Source organism: Aspergillus niger, assembly GCF_000002855.4.
Source record: "Aspergillus niger supercontig An07".
In the NCBI taxonomy this organism is placed as follows: domain Eukaryota; kingdom Fungi; phylum Ascomycota; class Eurotiomycetes; order Eurotiales; family Aspergillaceae; genus Aspergillus; species Aspergillus niger.
Genome location: NT_166523.1, coordinates 1,781,750 through 1,798,504, shown reverse-complemented (window position 1 = coordinate 1,798,504; position 16,755 = coordinate 1,781,750). Strand labels below are relative to the sequence as shown.

General features: G+C 51.1%; 6 protein-coding genes across 6 annotated transcripts; 3 read left to right on the top strand and 3 right to left on the bottom strand.

Annotated features, from left to right (window-relative positions):
* Nucleotides 1–65: 65 nt before the first annotated feature.
* Nucleotides 66–747, bottom strand: An07g08260 (hypothetical protein; the record flags this gene model as incomplete). Its single annotated transcript, XM_059748637.1, has 4 exons — nucleotides 66–186; nucleotides 270–370; nucleotides 468–647; nucleotides 715–747. The coding sequence occupies 4 exons, from the start codon at nucleotides 745–747 to the stop codon at nucleotides 66–68; spliced, it is 435 nt and encodes a 144-aa protein (XP_059605400.1).
* A 440-nt stretch (nucleotides 748–1,187) lies between these two features.
* On the top strand, nucleotides 1,188–2,246 carry An07g08250 (uncharacterized protein; the record flags this gene model as incomplete). The annotated part of the gene is made up of 1 exon (XM_001391863.1): nucleotides 1,188–2,246. The coding sequence occupies one exon, from the start codon at nucleotides 1,188–1,190 to the stop codon at nucleotides 2,244–2,246; it is 1,059 nt and encodes a 352-aa protein (XP_001391900.1).
* A 1,939-nt stretch (nucleotides 2,247–4,185) lies between these two features.
* Nucleotides 4,186–5,520, top strand: An07g08240 (uncharacterized protein; the record flags this gene model as incomplete). The annotated part of the gene is made up of 1 exon (XM_001391862.3): nucleotides 4,186–5,520. One exon carries the CDS (start codon nucleotides 4,186–4,188, stop codon nucleotides 5,518–5,520), a length of 1,335 nt encoding a protein of 444 aa, XP_001391899.1.
* Nucleotides 5,521–6,257: 737 nt separating this feature from the next.
* Nucleotides 6,258–7,787, top strand: An07g08230 (uncharacterized protein; the record flags this gene model as incomplete). The annotated part of the gene is made up of 7 exons (XM_059748636.1): nucleotides 6,258–6,332; nucleotides 6,553–6,605; nucleotides 6,661–6,751; nucleotides 6,858–7,017; nucleotides 7,112–7,354; nucleotides 7,432–7,499; nucleotides 7,554–7,787. The coding sequence occupies 7 exons, from the start codon at nucleotides 6,258–6,260 to the stop codon at nucleotides 7,785–7,787; spliced, it is 924 nt and encodes a 307-aa protein (XP_059605399.1).
* Nucleotides 7,788–8,354: 567 nt separating this feature from the next.
* An07g08220 (uncharacterized protein) lies at nucleotides 8,355–10,306 on the bottom strand (the record flags this gene model as incomplete). The annotated part of the gene is made up of 6 exons (XM_059748635.1): nucleotides 8,355–9,044; nucleotides 9,090–9,701; nucleotides 9,760–9,841; nucleotides 9,917–9,996; nucleotides 10,098–10,129; nucleotides 10,225–10,306. The coding sequence occupies 6 exons, from the start codon at nucleotides 10,304–10,306 to the stop codon at nucleotides 8,355–8,357; spliced, it is 1,578 nt and encodes a 525-aa protein (XP_059605398.1).
* A 690-nt stretch (nucleotides 10,307–10,996) lies between these two features.
* Nucleotides 10,997–16,514, bottom strand: An07g08210 (uncharacterized protein; the record flags this gene model as incomplete). The annotated part of the gene is made up of 4 exons (XM_059748634.1): nucleotides 10,997–11,886; nucleotides 11,947–12,225; nucleotides 12,278–14,719; nucleotides 14,864–16,514. 4 exons carry the CDS (start codon nucleotides 16,512–16,514, stop codon nucleotides 10,997–10,999), a joined length of 5,262 nt encoding a protein of 1,753 aa, XP_059605397.1.
* Between the last annotated feature and the right edge of the window lie 241 nt (nucleotides 16,515–16,755).

Genomic DNA, 16,755 nt, shown 5'->3' with positions numbered 1-16,755 from the left:
TCTGCTCTATTCAGTTGCATCTCTCATATTCCACGACCATCAGATGTAGTACTGACTACACCTATCTAGCTTGCCTGGGAATTCAGTCTTGTCAGCGCGCTTTGTTTGCTCAGGCTAGAGAAAGCGGGGCGCCCGTGTTTCATCGATCCCCATCGCGGCGCCTCTACACCCAATGTCAGTAGATGTCTGCGCGGTAGGCGACAGAGAATTCTGAAGCCTTGATGCAAGTCATAGAGCAATATCAAACACACATTTATTTCATGTATCACCTGTATTGGTTCTGCACGACGGAGCGCTCTTGAGGAAACCCAAGCCAATCAGCGGCCTCCATGGTCTTCAACGTCCTCACTTCTGCAACACGGGAGATCGCCTGTAATGACGCTTTCTGTCATGAGATCTTGCTTCCAACCAGATTAGGCGCTGTTGCTAATTTCAGATTTTGATGCCCAGGGTAGCTTGCTATGCACGTTTGACTCAATCAGCTCCTTCATACGGCTCAATCCAGCAGCTACTACTAATAACTCCAGGCCCTTTATCTGCGACATATCGGGAACGAGAAAAGCTTGGTAGGACGAGCATTGCGATCGATTGGCTCTGAATAGACCGTTACGATGAGTTCCGATCATTTCTGGCATCATCCTTAGCGCCTGCAAAGAATGCCCTCTCTTGACGCTGGTTTTATTCACTTGCTGGGATGGGCGTGTTTCAAATGACCTGATCACATTGGGCATTGTGGTCGATCCCCATATCTTTTCTTTCAGGCTGCTAGCAAACACGGGCTCTAGAGAAGAAGATAAAGATGGAGAGCGGAACATTCAGATGAATACTTATTGTGGGTTCGTCCTATTGTCAACTTGCTGATTCTACTATTTTCTGTGACCAGACAATCGCTTTGTTTTCCAAAATCTTCTTTGTCCCTTCTATTGTTGTTTTTTCGCCTATTAAAGTATTTCCATAACACCGAGTCTCGAATAGGAGAGCCTAGTGGTGTTTCGGGCCATGAGTATATAGTATGTGCGTACCCTTGCTCACTCAAAATGTATTGCACCGGTCAACGTTCTTCTAAATACTAATTACTATAAACAGACTGCTACCTTTAGTGACACCACTGGCTGGTGTACTATCCGAGTAAAGATACTGTGTATCTTGAACTGTGATTCAAAGAAAACATACAGTGGCTATATAGGATGGTGCCTATAAACCAGCCTCGCAGCAGCGCTCTGAGGTTTTTCTTGCTGGTCCTCCTCTTCTCGACGGCAAACGCACATTCATGGATCGAACAACTGCTTGCTATCGCAGCGAATGGAACTTTCGTCGGATCTCCAGGCTACGCCAGAGGCAATGTTCATCGCACTACTCCCGGCTTCAGCGACCCGACCATGACTTACCTTATTCCACCGAATGATCGAGCCAACCAGAGTCTAATTCTTCCCACCGACAAGATGTGCAAAAGCACGCAGCGAACACGAAACCAAACCGAGGGTAGCCCCAGGCTGCAGGCAGCCGCCGGCTCTCCCATCGCTCTTCGCTACCAAGAAAACGGCCATGTGACTCTACCTTGGAATCAACCGGGAAAGCCGAAGAATAGAGGAACGATATACGTTTACGGAACCACCGAGCCGAAGGAGGAAGAAAACTTCTTGGACGTCTTCAATTCCTGGAATCGCGACGGTACGGGAGGGGATCGACGCGGCGTTCTCTTGTCGAAGCAAAACTTTGATGACGGCCGCTGCTATCAAATCAACAATGGTAATATCTCCGAACATCGTCAAGCTGTGTACCCCCACGTGGCGAACCAATTGATGGGCGCAGATTTGTGGTGCCAACAGGATATCGCGCTTCCGTCCAATGCACCTTCAGGCAAGCCGTATACACTCTACTGGGTCTGGAATTGGCCAACAGCTCCTGGCGTGGACCCGTCACTCCCCAACGGCAAGCAGGAAATCTATACTACTTGCATTGATGTGGATGTGGTCGATAGCCCTACAACTCATACGCACGTCCAGGAGGGATATGTGGAGGGCCAGTCCCTTGATAGTGCAGCCATCCCATCTGAGTTTGCCGAGGTTATGGGATCTAGCACCGATAGTAAGGAGGCTGGAAGCAGTTCTGTGCCATATTCGTCGACGCCGGCTCCGACGCCAGCACCAACCTCAGTGGCGCCCTTTAGAGTCCTCACATTGACGACAGTCATCACGACACATATACCTGTGCCTAGCAGTGATACCCTGGCTGGGAGCACTTGATCGAAACGACCTTGCTTTTGATGTGGATCCCTTGCGTTCACAATAGCTGGGGGATCGGGAATGCATTGTATACCCTCCGAAGGTATTGGGTGAACTTTTACATTCTCTTCTGCCGCTCGAGCTAGGCTGGCCTAGCCGGGATTGATGACAGTCACTCTTTTAACCTTCGTTTGACTAGAGCCCTTCTGATCAATAGACAATTGAATCGCTAGACTTCATCCCTTTGCTTTTCCTAGTGTAAGACATTGTGTAGATTGGGTTGGGAAATATCTTGAAATCGATAAGAACGAAATCCAGTGCAAAGCCACGAGCAGTGGATATCATCCTATATCCGGAAGAAATAAATAGAACAAGAGTGGCTGGCTCTAGTCTAGTGGCTGGGGCGTGGTGGGTGAGTAGTAGTAGCTAGCTAGTATGAGCCATGCAAGGCAGAAAGGCATGTGGAGAAACCAAGCAAGCGCATTTTAATGCCTGACTTCTGAGGCAGAAAGTGGCCCGTTCGGCGATGGCCCGAGGCATCCACACCTGAAACACGCTAAGCCACGCGTGGGCGGTCACGTGGAGAGGGCGAATCTTCAAACTTCCAGACAAAAAAGAAGAACGAGCTCGAAGGAGTGGAAGAGGTCGGTTTAGAGTCAGGAAAGACCCCGGACTATTCACCCCGATCGACTGCTTCTTCTCCCCTCCCTTTTTCCGCCTGAAGAATCGCTCAATTGCCTGACTGTTCGGTCTTGAAAGACAGCGACCCTGCATGCCAGCGGGTTTCTGAATCCTGAACTCCACCGCATCGGTGACTGCGCCTCGTTGATCCTTAACGCTTCAGTCGGAGCCTTCACGGCAGGTAAGTTAGCAGTAATCTCCGGCACTGGCAAGCCTCTTGTCGCACCCTCGCCCCTACCATTCATTCTCGCTCGCTCTCTTTCTCTCTTCCTTTCTCGCTCCACCGTCCCTTATCCTGTGTGTCATCTTTCTCCTGCTTCCTGCAGCTGAGTGTCTTGTCCTCCTCTCCTGGCGCTCATCCCCTCTTTCTCATTTCCACCCCTCAATCAATCAATCAATCAATCAATTTCCTCCCTTCCCTGCCTCCCCTCTTTCTGCCTCCCCCGTCTGTCATTGGGTTCGGTAGTCGCCGTCTCTCAGAGTGGCGCTTTTTTGGCCCTGCCCTCGTTGCTAAATTTAGCATCCCCAGTTTTGCCTTCGACCATCCGAACTCCCAAGCGCGGGACCAAAACGCTCTCGAAACAAACCTCCTCTTATTTTTCTCCCACCTGCTTCGCTGCAAACCTTCCCTCCACCGGGCATTGGCTGTCGCTCATCAAATCTTGTCTGCCACCCCTGCAGCCGCCTGGTCGGTGCAGTCAACGTCGTTGTGTTTAATATTTCTTGGCCTGAGAAAGAGAGAGGGGAACAGCTGCCCGTAACTGGAGATCCCCGCGGTGCTTGCTCTTGAGGTCGATAGCCGCGCTGTACCTGTCCGTTCGCTGTCGATTATACCCGGGCCTGTCAGACATCCCATTGCGGTCACCTCGCTTCTTTGGCGTCTAGCCGCAGTCCATTAACTCGTCGCCGGTCGTCTAGTGCCCTCCTCGGTTGAATCAGATTTGATTCGGCGCGCAGCGTCCTCCCAGACCCAGATCTGCATCGTGCTTGCACGCAAGGAGCTCACAAGACATCCCTCCGATTTGAGTCGCATGCTTTCGCATACATATCCTTGGTGCGAGCTTTTCCTTGAAATAACCTTCGGGCGGGATCTGGCAGTAGAGTTTCGTGGAAGAACGATCGCGATGCGAAACTAGGGCGGACCGGTGCTCCAGCTTTTCTATCCCCTTCTCAAGAGACAACATCCGACCCGGCATTACCTCACACGACATCTTCGACACGTAATCATTTTTTCCCCTTCCGCTCTGATCATTGCCTTTGAGGACTCATGACCATCATCATGGCTTCCACAACCTCGGCCCCCTCATCGCAGCCAACGGCTTCCTCAAACCTAACGGTTTTGCCTCCTATAATCACAGGCTCCCCAGTTAAGCGGCAGGGCCGTCAGCGATCCTCCTCGTACGCGAAGGATCGTCTCTCAACGCACTCTAATGTTTCCTTAGCTTCTCAGAATCGGTCGCGGCCGGGATCCCACGTCTTTCCTGTCTTTCATTCCAGCTTACCGTATGCGCTGGTTCGCGACTTTGCGTATCCTCCTATCCATCCTCTTCACTACGGCCCATTGCCGCCTCGTGCATCGGTAGTATCCACCCCGGCAAGTGAGCAACGGCGCCTGTCCGATCCTCCGGCCCCATGGGACAGTTCTCGTGGCCAATGGTCCGTGGGACCGTGGACTACCGACCATAGCTATGGGCATCAGCAACTTCCCGCCATGTCCTTTGGCGATGGACCGCCGTATAGCGAGGATGAAGACTTGCACAGCCCAGTCTTTTCCGCCCCCCGTCACCGGAAAAACAAGTCCACCGGAACGGACCTTAATGGACGGAAAGCCAGGGGCCCTGGTGGCCGTGAGCATCAAGGCATGAGCTATGAGGCGGATACCGATCGGGGTACGCTTGTCAGTATGAACGCGGACGGCAGTGAGACGTACTATGTAAACGATGACGACGCTTTGGAGGATGGACCGGGCGGCGAGTATGTCACCTATCCGGCGAACGAAAGCCGGTATTCTCACGTGGGCTCATATGGCGACTATCAAGCCTATGGACATGATGCGGACTTTGATTCTGAAGACGACTATGCTGGGGATCATCGGTACTCGCGTGACTTCCAGTTTGCTGTGGGATGCCCTGATGAGGAGATGCACGGAAAAGCGGTTGCGCTGTTCGATTTCACAAGAGAGCATGAGAACGAGCTGCCTCTTACTGAAGGACAGGTTATCTTCGTCTCATACCGGCACGGTCAGGGCTGGCTTGTTGCGGAGGATCCCAAGACTGGGGAGAGCGGGCTGGTACCAGAGGAGTTTGTGCGTCTGCTTCGAGATATCGAGGGAGGGCTGACGTCGTTGAACGGCGAGCCTGATGCGGACGAAGAGAACAATACGTACCTGAGCCCGGAGTCGACAGACTCCCAGCAAGCTATTACACCCACGCAAGACGAACAGCTCCCACTAGAATCGACCTACGTTAGCGTCGAGCATGTCTCCAACGGGGAGAAGAGGAAGTCTTCCCATCTGTCTAGCGGTGGCAAGACGGATTCGAACATGTCACATTTCCCGGCAGAAGATCAGGGGCTTGAAGCCCCGCAAGACCTTCCTGAAAAGAAGGTGGCCTAGTTTCACACTCCTGCAATAACGGGAGCCATTATTCCTGTTAAGGGGGTACATATTATCTCAGCTTCTGATGAGATCGGTGACCCAGTATAATAGCTGCTGGGCCCTGTTACTCTCCTGAAGGCCGGTTTGATCCTCGACCTGAACATGATTGCATCATTTTCTATTTTCTTTCTTCTTTTCCCATTTTAAACATTTCCTTACTGTTCTTGTTGTTCCCCGGCTGGAACTGCTATTGTTGGAATACCACCATTTGAACGGGACGGCTGTTTGTGAATGCATGCATGCATGATATGATCATTTCATGACGAGAGGAAGAGATAGCTGAAGAGGGAGAGAAAGAGCAGAGACGAGGAGAGATTGTGAAAGTGAGAGTATGAGTTGAGTGACTGTTTCAAATGTGGCAAAGGTGTGGGCAAACGTGCCTGTATATATGTTTCTGTACTTGAGCGATGGCGTCAATGCATTAGATTATGGTTGTAGGCTGGCTTGCTTGCTTTTCTGTGAAAACAAAAGCATTCCCTAGCATACAGCGTGTGATCGAAGTATTCATATACCTCCAACAGCGGTTAGTTATGTTTTTATCTATATTTATTGTGATTTATGAGCAACGCATACCATCTTACTATTCATGTCCTTTGTACCTCTGTCGGCAGATATCTAAGTAACTTGCAGTATACTATGCGGTATTTCCACTGTCAACCTCATCTAAATACTAGTGACATTAGAACATCTTCAATATGAATCTGCTAATCACGGCATCTAATAGCAGTATTCTCCCTCTCTCCCTCCCACTCCCACAAATATGGCCAATAGTAAGTAACTAGTCGATGAACCAAAAGAGAGAATATACTGCATAGCACACACCAAGGCCACTTTCAAATCCCACTAAGTAACTAATCAGTTACATATGCCAAAATTATACTACTATGACAGAGTCGAGTCTCTGAGCCACAATCTACTAGTTCGAACTGGGCTCATCCTGCTAGTAGCTGATGCCTAAACTGCCGAGACACACGTTAAGACGCTTACTAGAAACCAAACCGGACATCCGTCGGACAAGGATTGGATGATGCCATCATGCTTTGGTGAGATTCACGCATATAAATAAATAATGTTACTATCGACTGTCCAAACGAACAGCAAACTGACATCTGATTCCATATACAGCACTACCCCCATAATGGCAAGCCTATTCACAGAAACAACCCCATCAAGAATCAAAGACACAAAAGTAAAACCCAAACCCAAACCCACCATCATTGTCTTTCCCTATACTATACTGAGTATTCTCATACTAAGGATAATAATAATAATAATAATAATAATAATAATAATAGGGCCTCCACCTCCTAACAACCTCCACCCCCAACGGCAAAAAAGTCCAAATCCTCCTCGAAGAACTCAAAGACATCTACGGATTACGATGGACAACATCCCTAATCGACCTCGACACCGACGAGCAGAAGCAGCCATGGTTTCTGGCGTTTAATCCCAACGGTAAGCCATAATTCATCCCCTCTTCTTTCTTTTTTCCTTGTGACCTACCTAGAACAAGTATGTAGATAAATACTGAACAAACAAACCCATACAGGAAAAATCCCCCTCCTCATCGACAACAACTCATCCAGCAACTCAGACCCAATCCCAGTCATGGAATCAGCCGCCGAACTCCTCTACCTCGTAGAAACTTACGACCCGGATCACCATTTCCACTTCTCGTCGGCAATCCACCGATCCCAGCTCCTCCAGTGGTTGATCTTCTGGTCTGCGTCGGGTCAGCCGCAGCAGGCGGGGTTGAATCATTTTGCTCGGTTCGCGGCGGTGGAGGTTCCTTGTAAGCACACACACCCTATTTCAGTTCTTGTGGTTCTATAGGAGATATCTAATTTACTTATTGCTTTTGGGGAATAGACGCTGTTGAGAGATTTAAGGCTGAGACGCTTCGGATTTACAGCGTGCTGGAATTGCATTTGTCCAATGGTTTGGCTGGTGGTGGTGGTGGTGGTGGTGGTGGTGGTGATGAGACTAGGGAGTACTTGGTGGGCGAGGGACGAGGGAAATACAGCATCGCGGATATTAATGCGTATGCGTGGGTGCGGGCGTGGAAGAGAATGACGATCACGGAGGAGGAGATGGATGGGTTTCCGCTGCTGAGGAAGTGGATTGAGCGGATTGGGGAGAGGCCGGCGGTGGTGAGGGGGGTTGGGGATGGGTATGATGAGGAGGTGCATCCTGAGTTACTACTTACTGCGAAGCAGGGTAGATAGGGAGGACTGATTGATGAGTTGAAGTTGGGGTAATAGTACTGTTACTAGTGTTCATGGGAATATATCTAGGTTGAGGGTAGTTACTAGGACATCGGCATGCATTTAGTTGGCTAAGTCAAATCTAATTAGATTGCATCCTATAGAACTTTTTCTGCTTTTGGATCAAGAAACAATTAGAACGAAAGGCAGGCTCGAAGATTCCTTCAAAATACCAAGCATACCGTAGCATACCGTATCAAACCAGGGAATAGGGAAGCCGAGCTATCATGCCACGGGAGAACGGAGGATATATCTGGGAGTAGTCATGCGAACAACCGGCTAGAGGCAATGGGTAGATAGTGGAATAGATGAGAAGAAGAGGAAAAGTGAGTTAGGGTAGGCCTGCTATTTTAGATCTTGCACGCAAGCAACAAGATAAAAGGAATGAAGAGAAGAAATATTCGTACTACGGTATAGACACACACAGAGTCATTCAAACAGTGCCAAAAGGAAAAGAGAACAAGTTAGCTAAGCGGGGTAAAGGAAGAAGGCAATGATGTAAGAAGTCGAGCTAAGATAGTCACGGATCTAGCCCAACAGGTCGTCTAGTCCAGAGCTTCCCGTTGTCTTCGACGTCCCGCTGTTGCTGCTCTGGTTGAATGCAGGACTGCTCGAAGCAGCGGGGGCACCCCAGATGCCGGCGCTGGCCTTTTGCTTGGCCATGCTGGCTAGGTTAGGACCCTTGTTTCCGCCCGTGTTATTCTTCTGAATACCGGCGCTGGCGCTCGCGCTGGACCAGAGGGATCCGAAGACGTCACCGGACGCCTTGGTGGCAGCGGGCTTACTGGCTGCAGAGGGGGTAGAGGGCGTGGTGGAACTGAAAGAGGAAGTGGAGGGCATGTTGGGGCGGTGGCCCATAGCAGGTTGCTGAGTCGTATTGGAGAGGGTAGAAACGGAGGTGAAGTAGTTGGGAGTGGCGGCCTGGAAGCCACTGGGCTTGGGTTGCGCGGGCTTTTGGGCCTGTGCCAGGGAGCTCTGCGAGAGTGTAGGAGACGCCATCGTGCTAGAGGTCGGGGTAGGGGTCATCGAAGTGAAGCCTACAATGCCGTTCAGGTTCGAACCCTGCGTGGCCGAGACTGGCTTGGGGGCAGCGAACTGCGTGCTGGAGGTCGTGCTGACAGTGGAAGCCGGCGGGGGGATGGCGAACTGGGCTGACGATGCCGGCGCAGGCGCTGGGGTGGCGGATTGGAAATCGTCGAAGTCGTCGTCGTCAGCAGGCTGGGTGTCGAGAATATCTAGCCCGCTGCTGCCATTGCCTGTGACAGGCTTCTTGGAGGCGCTGACAGAAGTCGTGACAGTCTCCTCCTCTCCGAAGTCGAACAAGTCTTGCTCGGGAGCCTTAGGAGCAGGAGCGGCCGGCTGCTTAGCCTGACGAGTAGCACTAGCACGGGGAGGACTGGGCCCGCGCCGGCGCGGGGGACTAGCATCACCCTCGTCATACTCGTCATATTCCTCGAAGCGATTGGAACGTCTCCCGGAGTCCCCGAAATCGCCTGTGTTGCCTCCGAATCCACCACCGTCACCGTAGACACCTCCACTGTACCCGCCAAACGAGAGGCTGTCACTGCCAAAGCCACCATACCTGCCGGAGCTGGAGCTGGACATGCCACCGCCAATGTGCGAGCCACCCTCGAATCCACCGAACTTGTTGCGGTTGGCCCTGGCCTTCTTCCTCTCCGAGCGGATCAAGTCGACGTCACCGAGCAGCTTAACCAACTCCGATGACCTGTTGCGCACGTTGATACCCTGGTCTTTTCCGTTCTGGTCGATGTAGTGGAATTGGCGGAGCATCCGAATCAAAGACATGTGAGAGCGGGCGTCGTCGACAACTCGTTCGGATCCGTTCTTGACAAGGAACTCTAGAAGTTGGAGCGCCTGTTGCGCATCGTAAGCTGTGGTCCACATGTGTGTCGCGGAGATGATGGAAACTCACCTTGTAGATCTGCCGCCATTCCTCCGAGGTCTTGTCTGTGAAGCGCTTGTAAATCATAGGCATGATCTCGTTAAGCAATTGACTGCATGTTGCGACACCTCATTAGTACTCCAGGGGAAACCTCGCTAGCCCATGCGACGGGGGCGGGAAGACTGACTAGCTATGGGTTCCACTGGCGATCTCATGCATGAGTGTGTTCGAGGCACCCCAAGGTTCATTGTTTGTAGCTTCTCGGACCTGTCCAACGTGAGTGTTGTGCTTCAAGGGATACGACCACACGGGGTGCGGAGGCCCGGGACTCGTGGCGGCACGGAACTGGCGGGAGAGTAGGAACGGACCTTGGCCTCCATCTCGGTATAGTTCATGACCGCTATAGGAGTCAGTGAATCGCCTAGATCAGGGGAGCAAGACCCGAGGCCATCCAGGATGACGGAATAGCGTTCTGGGGTCACCGCGGGGACGTACCATTCTGGACCTTGCGGACTCCCGCCTTGAGATCATACAAGGTCAGGTTGCTGACCTGTTCTTTGAGGTTGGAGAAATCCATGGCGCACACAGCACAGATGGAGAATCTAACGCAGAATCAATTGAAACCGTAACAGGAAAGACCTGCGGGAACAAGGACAGGTAGGCAAGCAGCAGTGGACGAAGAGGCGGAAGTTGAGATGCTATCGCCTCCAGCTGGCATCGATCGCCGTTGGGCCCCAAGCCGTCACGTGGCGACCCCTGACCCGTCCATGGCTCGGCCTCCTTCAATTGAACAACTTATTCACAAAGATGGCATTCAATCATGACAAAATAATGGCTATTATCCTCTCTGGTTACTAGCTACAAGCATGGTGCGCAATTACAAGAGCTCTATGATATCTCACCAGGTACTTCTAACGGATACGTACACATATGGTATTCATTCAATCATCGTCGAGGCAGGCATAGGCCATACATACATAACATGCGGGCGGTTGCGCTCAAGCATCCGTAGACACTTTGCAAAGCAAACCGGGGGGGGATACAAAAAAAAAACATATTCGGTAGGTATAAAGAATTCGAAGGTTCATCTCCACCATGCCCGCTCGAGGCACCTTTCGGGATGAGCTCTTTTTCATCGTCAACATGATAGCAAGAGGAAGGGATATCTCAAAGAAATGCAGACAACAAAAGCATAAACAAAATGAAACATGAACACGTGAAACGTAATAGACGGAAGAATATCATGATCCAGCATCAAACCGCTCCATCACTCATTATAGAACTTTCTCATTATCAGGTGCAAGAAAAGATTGACGTTGACTCGTAAGTGCCCATCGAAGAAGTCCAGGAACTGCATGTTGTTGAACTGGGCTTGCAGTAGGTCGTCCAACGGAACCTGCGCGTTGGCACCCGGGATCATCATCGGTCCACTGCTTCCATCAATGGTGAAAACTCCGACTTCGTTACTCGAGATGGTAAGGTCGACCCGGTCCCACTGTCGTTCAGTGTATCCCTTCCAGTGCACGAGGACTCCCCTGTCCGCCAGATTGCGGGCTGAATACTTGTAGGAGCCAAATTTGAATACCTTGCCGGACTTCTGTAGTTCTCGTTGGTGATCCCACTGCTTGGTGAACGGCATAAGGAACCGCTTCTTTCCCTTCTTATTCTGCAAGGTCACCATGGCTTGCTCGATGTAGTCGTTGTAGGTCTTGAGTTGTTGATCCAGCCAGATAGCTTGGTCGTTGAGACGAGCAAGCGTCATGCGAGCGCTGTCCAATTCCCGCTCCCGCTGGATTCTCCGGCGATGCTTTGTGCGGATATCGATGGCGATCGCATTCAACAAATCCTGATAGTAATTATCGCGCCGGATTTTACCAGTTTGCTCGAGTTGGAGAATGTTTTCCAGCGCCGTTTGCTTCAACTCGGTGTAACTCATAGAGGCAAGGTCTACCATGGTGGTGGCCTCCGAGTAGGGGCTTCGTCGTGTGTTGTTCGCACTCAACTCGTCGCGAACCAACGTCATCCATTTGGCTTCGTCCTCTTCGGTGGGTGGCTTAACCATGATATCCATCAGGTTAGCGCCTGTTTGGACCCGAATAATGTAGAGTATGCATCGCTTGGTTTCCATGAACAGAGCCTTCACATCCGCTTCCGGGTCTAATTCCAACTGTCAGTCTCCAGGGCATATTAGTAAGAGGAGAGTGTGCTCGGGCTTACCTTCAACTTGTGCCAGCTTGGGGTTCAAGGTGAGGTTGATCTCAGAGGAGTTGACGCTCATCAGTTCACTCTCGTTAGACTTGACGTTACCCAGGTCACGAATGACCTCCTTCAGAATATCATCGGGATTCTGGCAGATGTAATGGACTTCGCTGGCGATAAGCTGATGGATAGAGAAGATATCAGACATTTTGATATACAAAGTAGGCTTTGTCTTAGCATAGAGGTCGTTGAATTCGTCGATGTCGAAATACGTTTCAGCGTCCTGAACAGAGACCACTACATGAAAGTCAGCACCACCCCTGAGGTTGTAGGCCATGGTAATACTCACTGTCACCCCATATCTGGCCAAGCCGCTGGATAGAATCTCCGATGTAGCTATTTAGTGGCTGGAGATAGACATTCTCTGCGCCGAAAAGCCGGCCGGATGCTACCTGCGCGATCACCTTCGAGATTTCTGAAAGATTGCGCTTTTGCTCTTGTGTCAAGCCCCGATCTATCACACCATACTTCTCGGGTTCGACCATTGCAGGATGGAAGTAGTTTCTCCACACCCAATGACCCGCTGTCTGGAGGATGAATCCAGGATTCTCCTGGGGAAATCGAGCAAGAAGGCTCTCGTACATCTGTTTTGCGATGTAACGAATACCAAAGGGCATCCTGTACAATAGCTCCTCAAAGGCAGAAAAAAACTGATCAGCGATATCGCGAAGGTCTTGAAGGTGCTGGATAAATGTAGCTCTTGTTTCTGGGTCTCTAATCGCCTCCTCCCTTAGGATGTCCAGTCGGCGTCGGCTTCGCTTGCCAGTCCGGAGCTCTTCGTTGTTGATGGCCGAGCGATAGATCTGTATGGGATCACTCTCCAAGTCCAGTTCTGGGTTCTCGACCACGTTCTCCCTCACGACGGTTCCAAGTATATCACGCATAAACTTTCGGTCCCGTGGGGATTTAATATAGGATGCGAAGAGTTTATTCCAGAAAGAATTGCAACGCAAATATTCATGGAGCGAGTCGAAGCTTTCGATTTCTTCTCTGGCGGAGCGGGCAAGCAGCTTGATGAGGTAGTACTCTTCACGTCTCTTTTGCGAGTATCCAAAGAGACCCATCATCAGATGCCTTATCCGATCATACTCCTTCTCGGGCGTGTTGAGCTCACGCAGCCTTCGGAACAGCCGCGCCAAATATTGTGACTGGGTTTGAAGAAGGAAGAATAAAACCTGGTACTGCTCTAGCTTTCGTCTCGAAGTCTTATTCAGAGCCTTGAGGTCAAAAGGATCTTTGGAAGAAATCTCCCGGTTGGGCAGAAGGCTTCCAACGTGGCCACCAAAATGTTTTTGATGTTTAACGACTTCATCAAGCGTGATCTTATTCCTGACGAGCAGCGCAATCTTGATATCGAGCTGGCCGATGTATTGTTCTGCCATTTCGTTCTGTCGAACCTGTTGGACAACCAATTTCCGCGTCCTCTCGAACTCGATTTCTTCGTCGAAATCAAACTCGCTATCGTTCAGCAGGTGCACAAAGCCCTTGACAGTCCCCACAGGCGGGTTCTTTCCGCTTGTAAGGCTCTTGTAGGCTTGACCCTGGATTCGACCGCGTATGTAGCTTTGTGCTTTGATTACCTTGTCCATGTTTTCACGGTAATGGCGGCGTTTCTCTTCGAATCTGGAACGAACAAGATGTCCACGGATGTGTGACTGAAGGTCCATAACGACATCTTCGGCAGCTGCCAGATCTGCAAGAGTCTGGCCAACGTCAACCCGAACAAGCATGGCTCTTATCTGTGCTTGGAAGTGGCTAATTTCATACTCGCAATCATCGAGCTCCTCCAAGATGCCGCCCACGTCGATGCGGAGAATTGCCGCGCGGATAAGAGCTTGAAGATTGGTTATGACCGGTTCCTCCTGCTGTAGAGCTTGTGCGTCTGCTTCCAGTCGTTTCCTGAGTATGACGGCTCGAGCCATGGACTGCAGAGCCAAAATGGATGTCTCCTCTCCTTTGAGAGACTCGCGTTGAGAATTCAGGAAGGATCGTACGGCATTCGCCCGAGAGATGCTCTGAACGTCAATTACGGATGGCACATGCTCGTTCAGGTCTTGTCGGAGACGGTCAAGCTCGGCTCGAAGAGCGTTACCTCGAACAATCGACTGAAGAGAGGCGCACTCGTTTGCTGTCTTTGAAAGGGCTTCTGCTTGCTGTGATAGGAATTTTCTGGCTGCAAGAGCCCGCGCACCTGCTTGAATGGAGGTAATGGAAGGAACTTCCTGCGAGAGCAAGGATTTTGTCTCTTCAATACCTTTCCGGGTCAGCATTCCTCGAATGAGTCCTTGCAGAGACGCTGTGCTTGCTGTCGTCGCATTCATGGCCTCGTTCTGTGTGCTCATCTGCTGACGGACAGAGGCACCCCTGATGAGAGCTTGAAGCACAGTCACATCTGCCTCTGTAGCTTGTGTTGTTTCATGTTGTTTTGCAAGCCGACTTCGCTGAAGGACTCCACGGATATGGGCTTGGAGCTCGACAACGTCTGGTTCTGTAGACTGTACTGCATCGTATTGCTTTGCCAGCTGACTGCGTTGGAGAGCACCTCGGATAAGAGCTTGGAGCTCAGTCACATCTGTCTCAGCCGAGTGAGTTTCTTCGTATTGCGTTGCGAGTTGCTTGCGCTGCAGAGCACCCCGAATAGCGGCCTGCAACAATAGAACATCCTTCTCCGCACCTCTTGTGCCTTCGTAAAGATCGTACACTTTCTGCCGTTGCAATGCACCTCGTAGTGCTGCTTGTATCATTTTGATACCCGATTCCTCTTTCCGCATACAAGTTCGAACACGGTCTACTTGAGCTCTTGCTTTAGCTCCCCGGATCAGAGTCTGCAGCCGCAGTACATCGATTTCCTGGGCCTGGTAATTTTCCCTATCACCTCTCTGCCGCTGTCGGACCAGAAAAGCTCGACAGATCGCTTGCAAATGAACGGCGAATTTTCGCATATCCAGTCGATATTGGACGATTTGTCGAGCCCAGTCTCCACGTATCCTTGACTGCAGTTCTACCAAAAAGGGTTCAAAATCCCATAGATCGTTCATCAAGTTTCCAAGCTTCAGTCGCAGCATCGCGCCCTTAAGCTGAGCTTGGAAATCAACAATCGAGGCTTCACTTTCATGTAGTTCACGGTGAATGCGATCTTCCTCCGATTCCGGCTCGGGCTCCGGTTCTGGCTCTGGTTCCGCTCCAAAGTTGGCAGCCATTCCCGAAAAACTAGGCATGCTGACGCCGGCCTTATCGAGACCTTTCTGTGTTTGCTCGAGCTCATGATGTTCGAATTCCAATTGACCCACCAGATTTCCCATGCGGAAATCGACGAGACCTTTCTTGAACATCAGCCATGACAAGGCGTGTACGCAGTGGATAACCTTCGGGAGGTTCTTCTTTTCGTAAAGATCGATAAGCTCAAATCTAAATAGCTCTGGCAACTCGACCTCATCTAGGAATCGGAAGAAAAGTGCGATGTTGTCAGAGTGACGGTACTGAAGTCGTGGGTGTCTGAAGATTCGAAAGGTTCGGTTTGGGTACATGGCTTGTACCACCTCCGCCAGCGTAACTCCGTCACGCAGGCCTTCTTCCAACTGGACAATTGGGGGGATTTGTTTCTGAATAACCTCTTCGATCCATTCTTTGGCTTCTCCAATATGGCAGAGGTACTCGTACGCCTGGAGGAACTGACGTTGCTTGTCCATCCAGCTCCCAGCCGTCCATGCTGATGCCGCCGGTTTCTTCCGTGCTATGGGGCTATTGTTTCCGGTCACCGTATCAGCTCGCTTTAGGCGTCGTCGTCCCTGTAATCCCACCACAGATGCCCCATAGCTGTCAAGAGCAAACTCTTCGGTCTCACCCGATTTCGCAAACTTTGAGAGGGTCCGCAGGTGGCCGGTTGACGATTTTTGGAACGTCTCTAGCTCGGGGGCTGACAGGGTATGAGTGAACGGTGGTGGGTTGGACAAACTATGTGCATGGTGCGCTTTTACTTGTGTCTTGGTATGGGGTGAGACAGCATGCGGCGAACTGGTTTTCGTGGGACTTTGATCGATGTATGAGGGCTTCTCCTTCAATGTATCAACATCCTGAGGGTGCGCAGGACGGGATTCGGGGGTCTGCGGGCGATTTTCCTTCCAATACTGAGGATTGTCGACAGTCTGGCTGCGAGAATGACGAAAAGCTGCTTGCTTGGCAGCTACGGGAGACGAGTTGGGGGCTTGGGAAAGTGGTCGCAATGAGCGGCGGATGTTCTCATAGGTCGCGCCCGCATTGGCCCAGCTTTTCCCATCGGAAGCGCCTCCAGCCATTGCTTCGGAAATCGGTGTGTTTACCTCACTCTTGCCCCGTCTATGGCCGGGTACGGACCCAGATGACGCGGTGGAGGAGACGGTGCTCGTGCGACTGGGAGCAAACGAACTTGATGAGACGGTGTATATCGACGAGCTCGTGGAAGCGGTTGATCCATGGCGCAGTGGATTGGATGTTTGGTCTGGCAAATCCGTCTGTGTGCGTCGGGACGATGCTAAATTGCTTGACATCACGGGTGCCGATTTGAGGAAAAGAATGCGATAACCAATGGAGATGGAAGAGACTCTACTTCAATTGGCCGCATACCTGCCTCCCTAACCGAAGCAGCAAACCGACCAGAGTCGTGCGGTTGCGTGGGATATCACTGGGATGGAATGTTCATCCAAGGGAGAGGCGGCATAACCCTGTGGTAACGGAAAGAATTGGGCCGGGAAGAATCGGTTGATGTAGAAACGGCAGGGCTTGTGCCTG